This window comes from Monomorium pharaonis, chromosome 1 (assembly GCF_013373865.1).
Source record: "Monomorium pharaonis isolate MP-MQ-018 chromosome 1, ASM1337386v2, whole genome shotgun sequence".
Taxonomy (NCBI): Eukaryota; Metazoa; Arthropoda; class Insecta; order Hymenoptera; family Formicidae; genus Monomorium; species Monomorium pharaonis.
Window position 1 is genome coordinate 3114468 of NC_050467.1, and position 13081 is coordinate 3127548.

The 13081-nt window shown below is 35.5% G+C and overlaps 2 protein-coding genes across 3 annotated transcripts in view; one reads left to right on the forward strand and one right to left on the reverse strand.

Moving 5' to 3' along the window:
* LOC105829022 (BTB/POZ domain-containing protein KCTD3) overlaps positions 1-13081 on the forward strand; it is a 56111-nt gene that overhangs the window by 13157 nt on the left and 29873 nt on the right. The gene's annotated exons all lie outside the window — the stretch shown is intronic.
* Positions 1-13081, reverse strand: part of LOC105829020 (kinesin-like protein KIF15-A) — a 38538-nt gene that overhangs the window by 6309 nt on the left and 19148 nt on the right. The window contains exons 5-8 of one of the 2 annotated variants that reach the window (XM_012667636.3): positions 5437-5543; positions 4369-4664; positions 3248-3425; positions 373-542 (exon numbers count right to left, since the gene is read on the reverse strand). In XM_012667636.3, the coding sequence (XP_012523090.1) occupies positions 373-542; positions 3248-3425; positions 4369-4664; positions 5437-5543 (751 nt within the window). The other variant, XM_012667637.3, reaches the window with a different exon arrangement.

Genomic DNA, 13081 nt, shown 5'->3' on the forward strand with positions numbered 1-13081 from the left:
ATTTTTATTCGATTAAAATAACACTTCTGCAGATAAAATTTGTAAAAAAGTCTAGAGATATTTAATCGTATGAAATAATCCCGGAATGTATAACGCTCAACTGATATTTTATTTGAATTAATATTTAATTCAATTTGTATTATTTGCGCCAAATTTTACATAATTATCTCGATTGTTCGAAAAACTATTATAAAATTATTTTTCTGTCTATTTTAATGTCGAAGTATTTTTATATTTCTTGATTTTTTTCTTTAATATCTGTCTAGTTTTTAATTCATAGCAACATCTTGTACTTGAACCTCAAAATAATATTTTTTTAGATAATTTGCATAAATTTACAAAATGAGCAAAATATTTTCATATAATTCTTACCTTTTCTAATAATAAAGATTTCAATCTGGCGACCTCGGCCCTTAACTCATGGATGATTTTCTCCACGGGATCCTCGTTGACCACTGGTCGATTGACCACGCTCTGCGCCCTTTGCGCGAATCGTAAGGTATGCGCGGTTTCGTTGTAACTTCCGCTAGCCGGAGATATCGCTGAAAGAAACAAGAAGACTCGTATTGACACCGAGAATATATGCTAAAACTGTCATATGTTCCAGCTACAACTATTTAATTGTTACAGTGCGATTTCCTGATTAATACTAGCGGCTGCGGCACATTTGCATTCTAAATACAATCATTAGCAATTAGATATCGATAATGAAAGGTTGCTTGATGAATAATATCTACTAGAAATGCCTGTCGCGGAATATCGTAAAATATCGCAAGAAGTACTGCTTGTTTACTTAAAAATATAAGACCGTGCGAAATATTTTCAGTTTACTAAGGAAAATGTCACGTGCATCTTCAATACAGAAATATCTCTTTTTTTTTTGCTTTTTTGGAAACAGATCTATATAAGATTCACCGCATTCATAAATCTGTAGATATACGGATAATCAGATACTTTCAACGACGGGCGTCTGGCGAATTAATCGAGAGGAAATGTACGGATCGAAACTCCGCGTGGACAAGTCAACTGGAAATAACTCACGGCTCGTCGAGAACTCGATAATCCGAAATGAATTTTCAAGCGGACGGTATCTTTTCCGAATGTCGTACTGCGGAATCGACGTATAAAATTCACCACCGCGATGACAGTATGCGGTCCGCGGGATAATGTAGTGTCTATTCATCTACGCACTACGCTCAATCACAAATGCGGGCCCGTTGAATATTAAACGTCTCCCCGATAATAAACCGAAATGCTATTAGCAATTCAATTAATTGCCGATGATCAGCGGTTCGGAATATTCCGCTACGATTAATTATACATGTCGCCGTGCCGGCTAGAAGTATTCGCAAAACTCGCCGTTGTTCCCCGGCCAATTATACGGATCGACTCTTTCATTTCGGAAATTAATTGTGACGAGTCGAAAGAGGGAAGACCGGCGCGCCTTCCCTTGATTAATGTCTCTCTACACCTCCGACTCAATTACGTCAGTTTCATTGGTTTATCACGGAACGATAGAAGAGGTAAAAATATCAGGACGATCAATGAATCGAAGTAAACAGTTAAATAGAGGATATAGATTTTGTCTTTCTTTTCAAGACCAATCGTAGTGATTTGAATTTAATGTATTTTAAATTTACAGTTCTTAATGCACTTAATTGTGCTGTAAATCCAATTAAAGAAGATTAAAAGAAGAATGAAAAAGAAATTAACGTTAATATCTGTCACTAAAAAGAGACCCGTACATCATTATTCTTCTTTTATTGTCACTTTAAATTGTAATTCGATTTGATTTTAACCTAAGAGAAAGATATCAATTTTGTGTTTATAAAGAGATTTTATATATTAATATTGTGTAACGCAGTTCTCTCTACGTGCTTTATCTAACTACTACAGGTTTCTACAGGAAGATAGCATTTCCCTGTTCTAAAATGGCGATTTTGATATTAATCGTTATGACGATGATTTTCTTACACATTTTATTCAATTTGTGTAATATTTATTCCATTAAGGGAAACTGTGAAGATTAATGCAATCAAAGAGAGTTGAATAAAACCAGGCGAAACCCTTCTAAAGTGACGCTACAACGAAAGACAAATCCGTTACGAACAGTTTATTTTACTAGAGAAGTTGGATTAACTTCCTAGATACTTCTAACGTGCTTTCTACAAAGCTAAAGTTTTAACAATATTATTAAATATGCATTAACTAAAATTTACATAACATTTGGAGTATGTTTAAGTATTGTTTTACATTTTAATTATCTAAAATTAAAAGTAGTTTTAAAATATTATACACAAGTAATTATTAGTAGCGCTAATTGCTACTGTTTACATTGATTTAATTTGTTCACATATTGATTCTTAAGGTATACTAGTGATTTTGTATTATAGTCATGAAGCACTTATTTTTATATTATGTTATTAAAAATATTGAATCGTATTAGAAAACGACTACCATATACTGAGGGAAGAATATTGGCGATGAATCGATCACGTAGCTACTGTCGCAAGCTTACTACAGATTTCTTATTTACCGCTTTTCGCGTCTCTTTATCTCGGCTCTATTGAAATTTAATCTCCGTGTCTTAGCTCGCCTGGAAAAGCATTTAAACCAATTATATCCAGCCCCGGTTATTGCGAATGGGAATAATTTCATGAATCTTGCGATAATATTTCTTCTCCGATAACTAATGGAATTTATGAGAAGGCGAGGAATTGCTGTAAAGAGAGAAAAGAGATGGCCCCTCGGCTTTTTGTTGTAACTCAACGATCACGAAACGTTTTTGAAGAAAAAACATCTGAATGATTTGAGCAATCTTTAGCGAGAAAAGCATGTGAAAGGCATAATATAGCGCGAAATAAATTTGTCGATTAACAACAGCCGATCGTAATTAACTCTTTTAGCGCGATAGCCTTGCACCAAAAGGATCAATTGAGCAATATCCAATTGGTCGGTAAGAATTTCAATCAGAATGGCGCGTGAGAACGGTGCGCCATTCTGGCAACAGAAAGGATATTAAAATGAAGGGGTTTGAGATCAAAAGAAGGGAAAAGCGAGCTTATAATTTCCTCACGAAAATACACACGGCGAAACGCGATTTGTGCGGGGTAGAATATTCCAGGAAGGAAACCTCTCAACGTCGATGGAATGTTCTAAGATCGCGGAGACTGAAAAGGGGGGAGAATACGAGTTTAGACGGATGGTAGGGTGAAAGATCAAAAGGAAAATACCGACAGACACTTACTGGCGAGCATAATGGTGGTGGCATTTCCGCCGAGTGCATCCTTCAACAGCCAAGTGAGCGAAGAGTCTCTGTAAGGGATGTATCTTCTTCCTGGCCTACTTCCGGTTGAGCCTCTCTCGGCAAGTGCGGATATCACGTTCCCTAAAGCTACCAGGCTTTTGTTGATATTCGCACCTTCCTACAAACGATAGCAAAAGGAAATATTCCCGCGAAAGTATCATGAAAATTAACTCAATCTATTTTTATCGAATACTTTTATTCCGTTTTTAATTCTAAAAATTTTAATAATTTTATAATATCGATAATTATCTGTTTCACACGCATTTTAAAGTAAATGTCGAAAAATATTGCGACAACCGGTTATAATAATATCCCATGTGTTTTTAAATTGGTAATGCAAGTCTCTCGGCAATAGCGTGTGTGTGTGTGTGTGTGCACTTATGAACTTGTTAGTTTAACGTATGAATTTTCAATAACGAAAACATACTTTGGCTTTCATACGTGAAACGTTATTAGCGATGATTCCTGAATTTTTGCGACGTCGTGATGATTCTTTTCGTATCATAGGAGGCATAGTCACGTCAATGTTCAATCACAGTAATGACAAAATCCCACATGGATTAGTTCATAAAATATTAGTATATTTATGTACACAATATTTTTCATTTAACGTGTTAAATACGTGATAAATCCATTTTCACATGATACACATGTATCATGACACCGAATCGTACTCGTAATGAAAATGGAGACGACTACTAGGGTGCTAAGTATCACTGACGCACATTATACCTCTTAAACACTTATCCTCTAATAATTACGTATAAATCAAGTCATCTTTATTTTGTCAGTACGGAAACAGAAACATTTTCAATAACAATATAGCTTTAAATTTGTTTTAACATACACTTTCTTGCGATTTTCATGCTTGTTACTTTCGCGAGTAACTTCGACGGTCGATTAGGCGAGTCTATTAGCGCGCGACGCGGCAGTCGGGACGAGATTGATAACGGGGCTCTATCCATTCGCGAAGGGAGCTCGCGCGAATATCGATTTTCATCGCGCGAAATTCAGCCGGCGAATATTCCGGCGGACGATATTATTTTTAGGAAATGACTCACCTTCAGTCGATGAACACCGCTGCAGGTGGCCGCGCTCTCGCTGCCCGCCAGATCGACTAGGTGCAATCTGCTACCGCCGCGCGGAGTGGCGTCTTGCCTCCTGGAGGACGAGGAAGTACCACTGACGTTAGGACGCCCGGTGTTGGCCGTCTCTTGCGAGAGGTCAACCGTCAGCAGAGCGTGGCTACGACTGCTGCTGGGGTTCTGAAGTGTTGAGGCTGTCGTTCTGGCCTTTGTGCCCTCTTCCACGTATGATATCAACGATCCCAGAGTGCGAACCACATGATGCGTTAATCCTATAAGGATGAAGATCTTTTGAAGATCGAGAAAAACACGGATAGTTGTCGAAACGTATCAATTCGTATAACGATTGCGAGCATTGCGAGTATTGATTTTTGTTGTTGAGATTATGACTGTGAGTAATTATAAAACGTGAACCGATGTAGAAATATTTGAGAAACGAGAACTGTACTCGGGGGATTAAAAAGTTTCATTATTATAAAAATCGAGAATCCAGACTTGAAAGTTATACAATACTCTAAAACTTGAAGATGACAGGATTCGAGAATCAATCCGTTCAAGGATTTTTTCACAATCTGGGAATAGTTTAATCGATCGGAAGCTCAAGGATGCAAGTACGTAATAACTTAAGATAGAAGACTTAAGAAGTCCAAATCTATATATTTTTACATGAGAAATAATAGTGATATATTAAACAAAATCTTTAAATTTGATAAAAATGTAACCAATACTTTCTAATATATATCATACGACAAAAATGTAATTTTAAAATAAAATTGCGAACATTTCTCGTAGAATTAATAATATATTGAATGCTATATATATTGTATTTATAATATATTGTATTTATTTTTTGTATTGGATTACAATTACATGGTGAACGAATATCAGAGCCTAGAAGGCGACAGTCACAGAGCGAAATAGAGGAAGATTTAAACAGTGCAAACTTTGGTACACACTGAGTAAGATTTCGATAAGAGAAATTTTCGCGGAATTTTAGTCCCGATGTCTTCGGTGCGCGACGTTATCCACGTTAAACGAGAGTACCTTGAACATAAGGTCCTAGTCGAGGATGTTCTCGAACTCGAAGACCGCTCGTGCTTGTCGACGGCTTCAGGAGATCTCTCACTCTCTCGTTATATATCTCCAGATAACTAAAACAGATTTATTACATATAATTTCAAAAGGATTCCCATGAAATTATCGTAACTGTGTGTAGATACATATAATTACTCCTCTCTTATGGTTTTCCTTATTATTATTATTTTTTTATTATTTGTACAAATAATTTTTCTCATACTTCAAATATTAAAAATATTTTAGTTTTCTATGGAAATAATTTTACTGATTCTCGTTGATTATATAATTATTTGTCAATATACTTCGAAAACATTAATGATATTGTATAATAAGAAAATGTTTGATAAATCTAATGTTTAATACATAATACTCGAACAACGTGACTCTTTTACACAACATTAATTGTTGAAAATTACATGTTTAGTATATAATTGATATTATTAATTAAAGCTTAGAATTAGACTTATAATTAGAATTTAAAATATTTTATAATATATATGTGTATAATAAAGAAATAATTAAAAAATTAGAATACATATATATAAATGTGCGCGTGCGCGCACATACATGTTAAAAATTTTTAGTATAAAAAATTATAAAAGCAACGTGTTAGACTTCTATTTTAAAATCTAATATAAATTAAAAATTGTCTAAAATTTACAAAAAAAAATTATGTAAAACGCAAGAAACTGCTTTAATGGACTACCATTGTGGCAAAAAGAATACAACACTGTCAAAATTAGCACTTTTATATATAATACCACTTATTATAATTACTAAATCGGATCTACACTGTTTTTATTTTCTTCACACAATTAAATTTCACTCGAGATATTGGGTACAAATTACGATGAAAAAATTTACTGGTTCTTTACGAATTTGTTGATGCTCGAGATTCTATACGAATTGGAGACGATGCATTCTTATTATAGATGCATTTCGCGATACGCTTCGGAGCGTGTCACCGACGCGTTGCGGTGTGGAGCGACACGATGCGCGCGAACGTGACATGTCGCGCAGCAAGGAAGACGAAGACGAACCGTGAGATCTAGCATACACGACACGTGAGTGCGGAAGCTCCTGTGGATCCTCTTAATGTCATTATCCGTCCCGTTGCGCCCGCGGAATTCTCGCACGTGCGCCCGTAAATCGGCTTAACGGCGATCGCGGCCTCACATGGTCACGTTCGTTAGATGAAACACTTTCTTGTTGCTTTGCTGATCTATTTCTCTCTCTTCTCTGCTTATTTTCTCTCGCAATCTCTCTTTCTCTCTTATTGCGTTCTTCGACACAACGCCACGAATGTACATCACACAGATCTTCGCGGATTTCAATCACGTGAACGATCCGTGTAAGAGATAGCAATGTCTTAAATTTTCTTTAGCAGACAATAAATAAAAAACTTGTATAGCAGAGCAATACTGAACGTGTGTTACTTTATAGAATGCGAAGTAACAAAAGTGAATTATAAAATAAATTATAACGTGAATTGTAAAATGTTTTTATGGTTTGCATGGTTCGTAATGTTTTCAGCATCCGCCAGTTTAAAACAGAATTTATTTTTCTTATCCGTGCATTATATTTATCTTCCGTTTCTCTTCTCTTTCTCCGGATGATAATTTAATTTAATCCTTTTTTACTCGCAATCCCATTATTTTTCTCGTATCTTAATTGTAGGTTGTAGATTTCTGTCTTCTGAGAACGATAGTCCGTAAAAAATTGTACGGTTGCCTGACTTTTTAAACTGTTTACGACTGATTGCGTAGGTGCATTCGGAAAAAAAGTTTCGCCGTTCATTTTCCTTGACCTGAAGATGCGACCGCTTATCGGAACGACAGCCATTACGACGGCGTAAATTACGTGGTAGGGAAAATTTGCAGGCAAGCAATACTGTGTTACGATTTTTGGCCTCGTTCTGAAGAAACGAGCAGAGCGTTCGCGCGAGTTCAAAGAGCAGTTACGATGAAATTTGCAGGAATCGTTACGTCGTCGCGCCGGATTGGGCATTCACCAATTGCCGAGGTTCTCGTTCGCGAATTTCGCTTCTCGGTAATGCTGCAAGAAGGATGTAAAAATTGCGAGGAATATTACGCGAAATGTAGAACGCTATACATTTATTTTACATATATAACACTATGCAACGATAAACTATTTGCATCATGCAATGATGATACAACATCGCCGACAATGCACATTTATGGGTGAGTTTAAAGGTGAGGAAGATAAATGTGAAATGTATTACGTGACAGCAATTTACTTAAAGTTAATTTAATTCTTTCCGAAAAATCAGCTCGCTGCTTTCTAATGAACTTCGTTAGCATAATTTACGTAAAATACGGAGAAATTTTCTATAAAAGAAAAAACATCCTTGACCCTTTCCGCATTACTGATAGAAGATAAAAAAAATATACGATAAACACATTTTTTTTAATATAAAATTTTCTGCATTTATTAACTAAAATTAAATTAATAGTAACAAAACAATGCCATTAGAATATAATGTGCAGTTCACAATTTACGATATAATTATTATACATGATTAATATGGAGCCGAATCTTGATGGTGATTATGTATTGTAGTTTATTTTCGTATGACATACAACTCGCGTCTCCCCAAACTTACTGTTATCTACTCGTTGAGGACACTGGATCTCTCAGGGGAAAATCGATACCAGTGCAGGCTCCTTCGAGAATATCCGAGGGCCGCATAACATGGTAGCAAAGTTCGATATCCGATAGTTAATGAAAATTAATGTCCCATATTGCATTATCGCTAATCAATGACGTCCAATCTCATCGACATTCGGAACAGCCATTTTGCCGTTTAGTTTACTTTAACAGAACGATCTACCTTTCTATTATTTCTTATTGGCATTGATCGAGCGTGAAACGTATTTTTATGTTTAAGTAAACTTTCGCGTATATGTGCGTAATAATTTTCCAACGACTGGGTAGTTTGCCTCGCGTCAGATTCGTGAAATATGACGCGTTATTTTAACGGAGCGCGTGCGATATTATACCGGATGCTGTAAGAAATATGTATCCCGGCTTCAACCGTTATGGATGAGACTTCGGTTCATCGACGATATTCCTCGATACATATCGCTCGCCGAAACTCGTCGGCACAGTTCGCGTGCGGATTTCATCCCTCATCGACAAGACGCGCGGCGGAAACTTCGTCGAGGGGGGGTCGGCGCGCGCGTTAATTACTGTTAATTAATGATATCCGGGTGCTCCGGCCTTCGGCGGACGAGAGGCGCTGAGAGCCATTTATTACAAGCCTTAAACTTTTCGAGTATCCTCCGTCTCCCCCTGCCGCCTGAACAGTGAAAATGAGACGAGGGCCAGCTAGCTTTCACGTAAACGAAAGCCGGCTCTGCGCTGTGTAACGCGGCCGCCGCCAGTTTCTCTCGTGCCTGACGAATATTATGCCATCGGAATGGGAATTGATCCTATAAACCCCGATGCCTGGAAAACGAGTAATGTCGATCGCGCGAAAGGGAATCGCGTTGAACGATCTGCCTGTCGCGCGATCCAATCCTTGCTTTTCAATTACTGATCCTGGCATTATTAAGAGGAAATACTTGTCGTGTTCAACTATCAATTGTAGAATTTTCTCGCCTTACTATAAAAAGTCGAATGAACAAAATAAAATATTTTGAAATAATTTTCTTGTTTCTTATGTGTAACAGGTTATTTAGAAATTTATAAAACTTGGCAGAGTTTTATCTTTTGCATGTAACATATGTATGTAAGTCTAGACTGAAGATCTCTTCAATAAATTAAAATTTATACTATTGTAAGTAAAATATGTAAAAAACTAAGCCATCATAAAAGAAACAAGATAATCATTTCGACGGGCAAAGAAGAGATATTTTCGGGAGCAACAATCTAGTTTAAAAAATACGATTTACGCATCGCTTCGTCGGTGAGCAAACGAAGAGAAGACAAGAGAAGACAAAGAGACAAAGGGCTTCCGGCTTCGAGCGGTGAGAATGATAAAGGTGAAAGTTATAAGCTTCAACGAGCAGCACGCTCGCGATAAAGACACTTCCGATCACCCTCGATAGCCCTACGTGTAAAAGGCTGCAAAGGGATCTCCCGGGGTTAACTGACCTGGGTTAACGTTTCTATGCTCCACTTGCGTTCGTATTAGTTGTGCGAGGTGGCATGCCGAATTTAAATGCAACTTAATTTTGATAGAATCTTTTTTTAGGAAAATTACCAAAGTTTTATTAATTGAAAAGTGTAGGTAAATTGGCGTACGATCAGCGTTCACTCATAAATTATTTATCCAATTTAAATCAATGTACTTTAGTATTATTTATCTTTACGAGAAATACGTTTAGATATTTATATATCTTTATGCTTTAATACTTTTTATACTTTATGATTTATTTCTCTCATTTAAATCAAAGCAAGGTATCAAAAGGGCAATATCCGATATATAAACGAACGAATAATAATATAAACAGTTTGCTACTTTGTAGATATGTAACAAGCCAATTATTTGAGATAAATCAGAATGCTATCTGACGGACCACGTAATGTCTCTCGTACAATGCGAATCCGTTCAATTATTTCTCTTATATAGCTCGCGGACACAGAAAATGACCCTGTCCATGCATTTACAATGCAAATGCGAGAAATTTCGTATGTTATCAATAATACAGCAGTGATCGAGGAATAAACGCAAATGTCACACGGCTTTATGTTACGATCGTTTGAAATATTTTTAATATACAATATTCGTGGGGCATAATTAACTGTTATATTCGACTGTTACAGTCGTATCGCTGGAAGCAACCAAAACTCATGTATCTCCGATATTTATCTTGAACGCTTTTATATATTGTATCATATTTATTTTTTAAAAGTAATATTCTAATAATAGACAAAACATTAATTTATAAAATTTGTCGATTTTTTTTTAAATAATTAAGGTTGATACGATTGGTCTTAATCATGCGACAAACCAATATGTACATAATGTCAGAGTTATCCTCGCGGGATCAAAACAATACATCGAGTACGTTATCGATCAACAATTATCATTATTAGGCATTGACGTTTAATGCGACTAAAGTCGCATTCCATGTGATAGCATGCTGGTCGACACTTTCCGTCCGCAATGAAACGGTAAGCCATCAAAAGCTCCGCATTACTTATGGCTGATTGATCGATAGAGTTCACCCTCTGTATGCCTCCTTCTTTCGCCTTCTTCCTTCTCTCTCTTACTAGACGGAACTTTAATTCGACCCCGAGCGCGTTTTCGATTACCGCCCTGGTCATTACGCGATCGCGACTGAATCGCAAATTCAATTCGATCGGCATTCGGTCGTCTCTATTTGCCGAGGGCCATCATTTAGCCGATTTAGCGCATGCATCGCACCACCCGAGGAACAGACGGGCACATACACGTACACGTATATAAAAAATTACATAGAACCTTTTTAAAAAGTTTTACGGTCTCTACATTCAAATGAAATTTGAACATTTTTCGTTTATTGCATAAAACAATCTTTTGTGCACATGATACATATTGCAGCAATTTAAGAAAATATATACGTACATGCGTGTTTAATAAAAAAAACTTTATTTAACATACTCTTTTATCAACTAATCTTTTTTATAAAATTCTTTTTGTTAATTTTTTAACGAGCATAATAAATCACATTTTGTATAAAATTTATTTAACACAAGATAAAAAAATCTGAAACAGATTTTTATAAAATGCATTTAACTGAGACATTTCTCTTAGAACGAGAAAACTGATGTAAAATATTATCTAACATGTGCAATACTGTCACATTAATTAAAAATTACCGTAAGTAGAAAATGTTGAAATAGTCTTTTCTCATATTTATAATTAAAGGTAAAATGTACTCAAGTTTTACGATGTAAAATGTTACTTGTAATCTCAAAGGATGTTACATTCTATTCAAATTACATTTTACATTAGTCATGTGTAATGTACATTATTATGTCTTAGTCATGTGCAACGAACATTATTATTTTTTAAACAGTGCACGTTTTCAACGCGAGCTTGTTAGACAAGCGTTATTGTATTAACATAAAAAACATAATATCTGTCCACGCATGGTATGATATGAATGGAATTTTTCTGGATATTTTACTACATTGCTGTGAGAGAGATTGATACACACTTAAACTTTTAAAAGAAAAAAGACTCGTCTAAAGTTAGAAACTTGAAATTTCGCGATGTATTATATTGCTAGACATTACAAATGGATGATGAATAGAAGTTTGCATTACTGTTATTAATTTTCAGTTAGGTTCAATTTGACATGAAATTGCTAGATCGATTGAAAATTACTATCGTTTCGAACAATTTCTCTAAAAATACGCAAAACCGATTTTATCCTCATCTTTAACGTTTGCCTTGCACAAATTTGCTAAACAGCGGTTTTTTTTCTCTATCACTGATCAAATTACGATCAACTCTCATAATGTTTGTTCTAGATATAGGAAAGAAAATGTTATGTACATGCGTCAAATTTACAAATAAATGACGAGAAGATAAATGAAATAAAAACGTTGAAATAAATTTCTATTTTGAGCGAAAGTTTATTTAACAAAATAGATGGAACAGAGTGTGAGCAGACAAATTTCCTGTATTGGGAAAACGCGTGGGATCTCCCGGAATTGATGACAAGTCACGTGATAATTCTGAGTGACATTAGTACGTTATAACGTACCAATGCGAAGTTTAGGCACGCGTCAAGGGTAGTATTGTCGTTAGCTCGTAAATTTAATTATACCTACGCTTGGTCGGCGTTTATTGACGCGGACACGATTCGCTAATAGATATAATTAATTGCGCAACAAAACATGTGTATCGAACTGCTACCCCTTTCGCGGGATGCACTTTGGTACGTTCGCTCCGGTGCCCGCATATCTGTTATTACGTTTGTCTGTGTAACCATTTCATGTACGTGATAATGAAAGTACGAATGCGCATAAAACGATCTGATCGCCGCTTGGAAAAGCTTTCCCCTCGCGAAAAGTAGTTAATTAGTTTCTCAAGCAAGCGCGAATGAGTTATACTTACTACTGATAAATGCATATGTATGTACATTTGTTTTGCATCTAACAAAATCGCTCTAGTACGATCTTACAGGTTTATTTAGCGGATTGTTTCTTTTAATCGATTTTGTAGAAAATGTCAATGATCGAAGCAAGATTCTATTTTGTACTAAAAAGGAAGGACACGAATGTACTTTAATATATTTATTTTTTTGTATAGATTAAAAAAACGAGTTCAGCTTTATTTTTTAAGTATTAATATGAAAAAAAATCATAATTAATGTTTATATAAAATTTATGTTTTTTAAATTAAAAACCGGAAACTTATATCGATAATTAAAAACTTGTATATTTAGAAATTTCTTGATCATCTTGCGGCAATTACTATGCAATAACGCTTACGGTAAATAAAATTCATTTTAGTCTTCTTCACTTTTCTCCCACTCTGCCTTTTACCCTTTTACAACCCCTTCAACTCTTATCCCAGCTAGGAAATGCTTCGGTTACTAATTCTATTAGTTGCCATTTTCGTTATTTTCCACTTTGAGCCTTTACATGGCTTTAA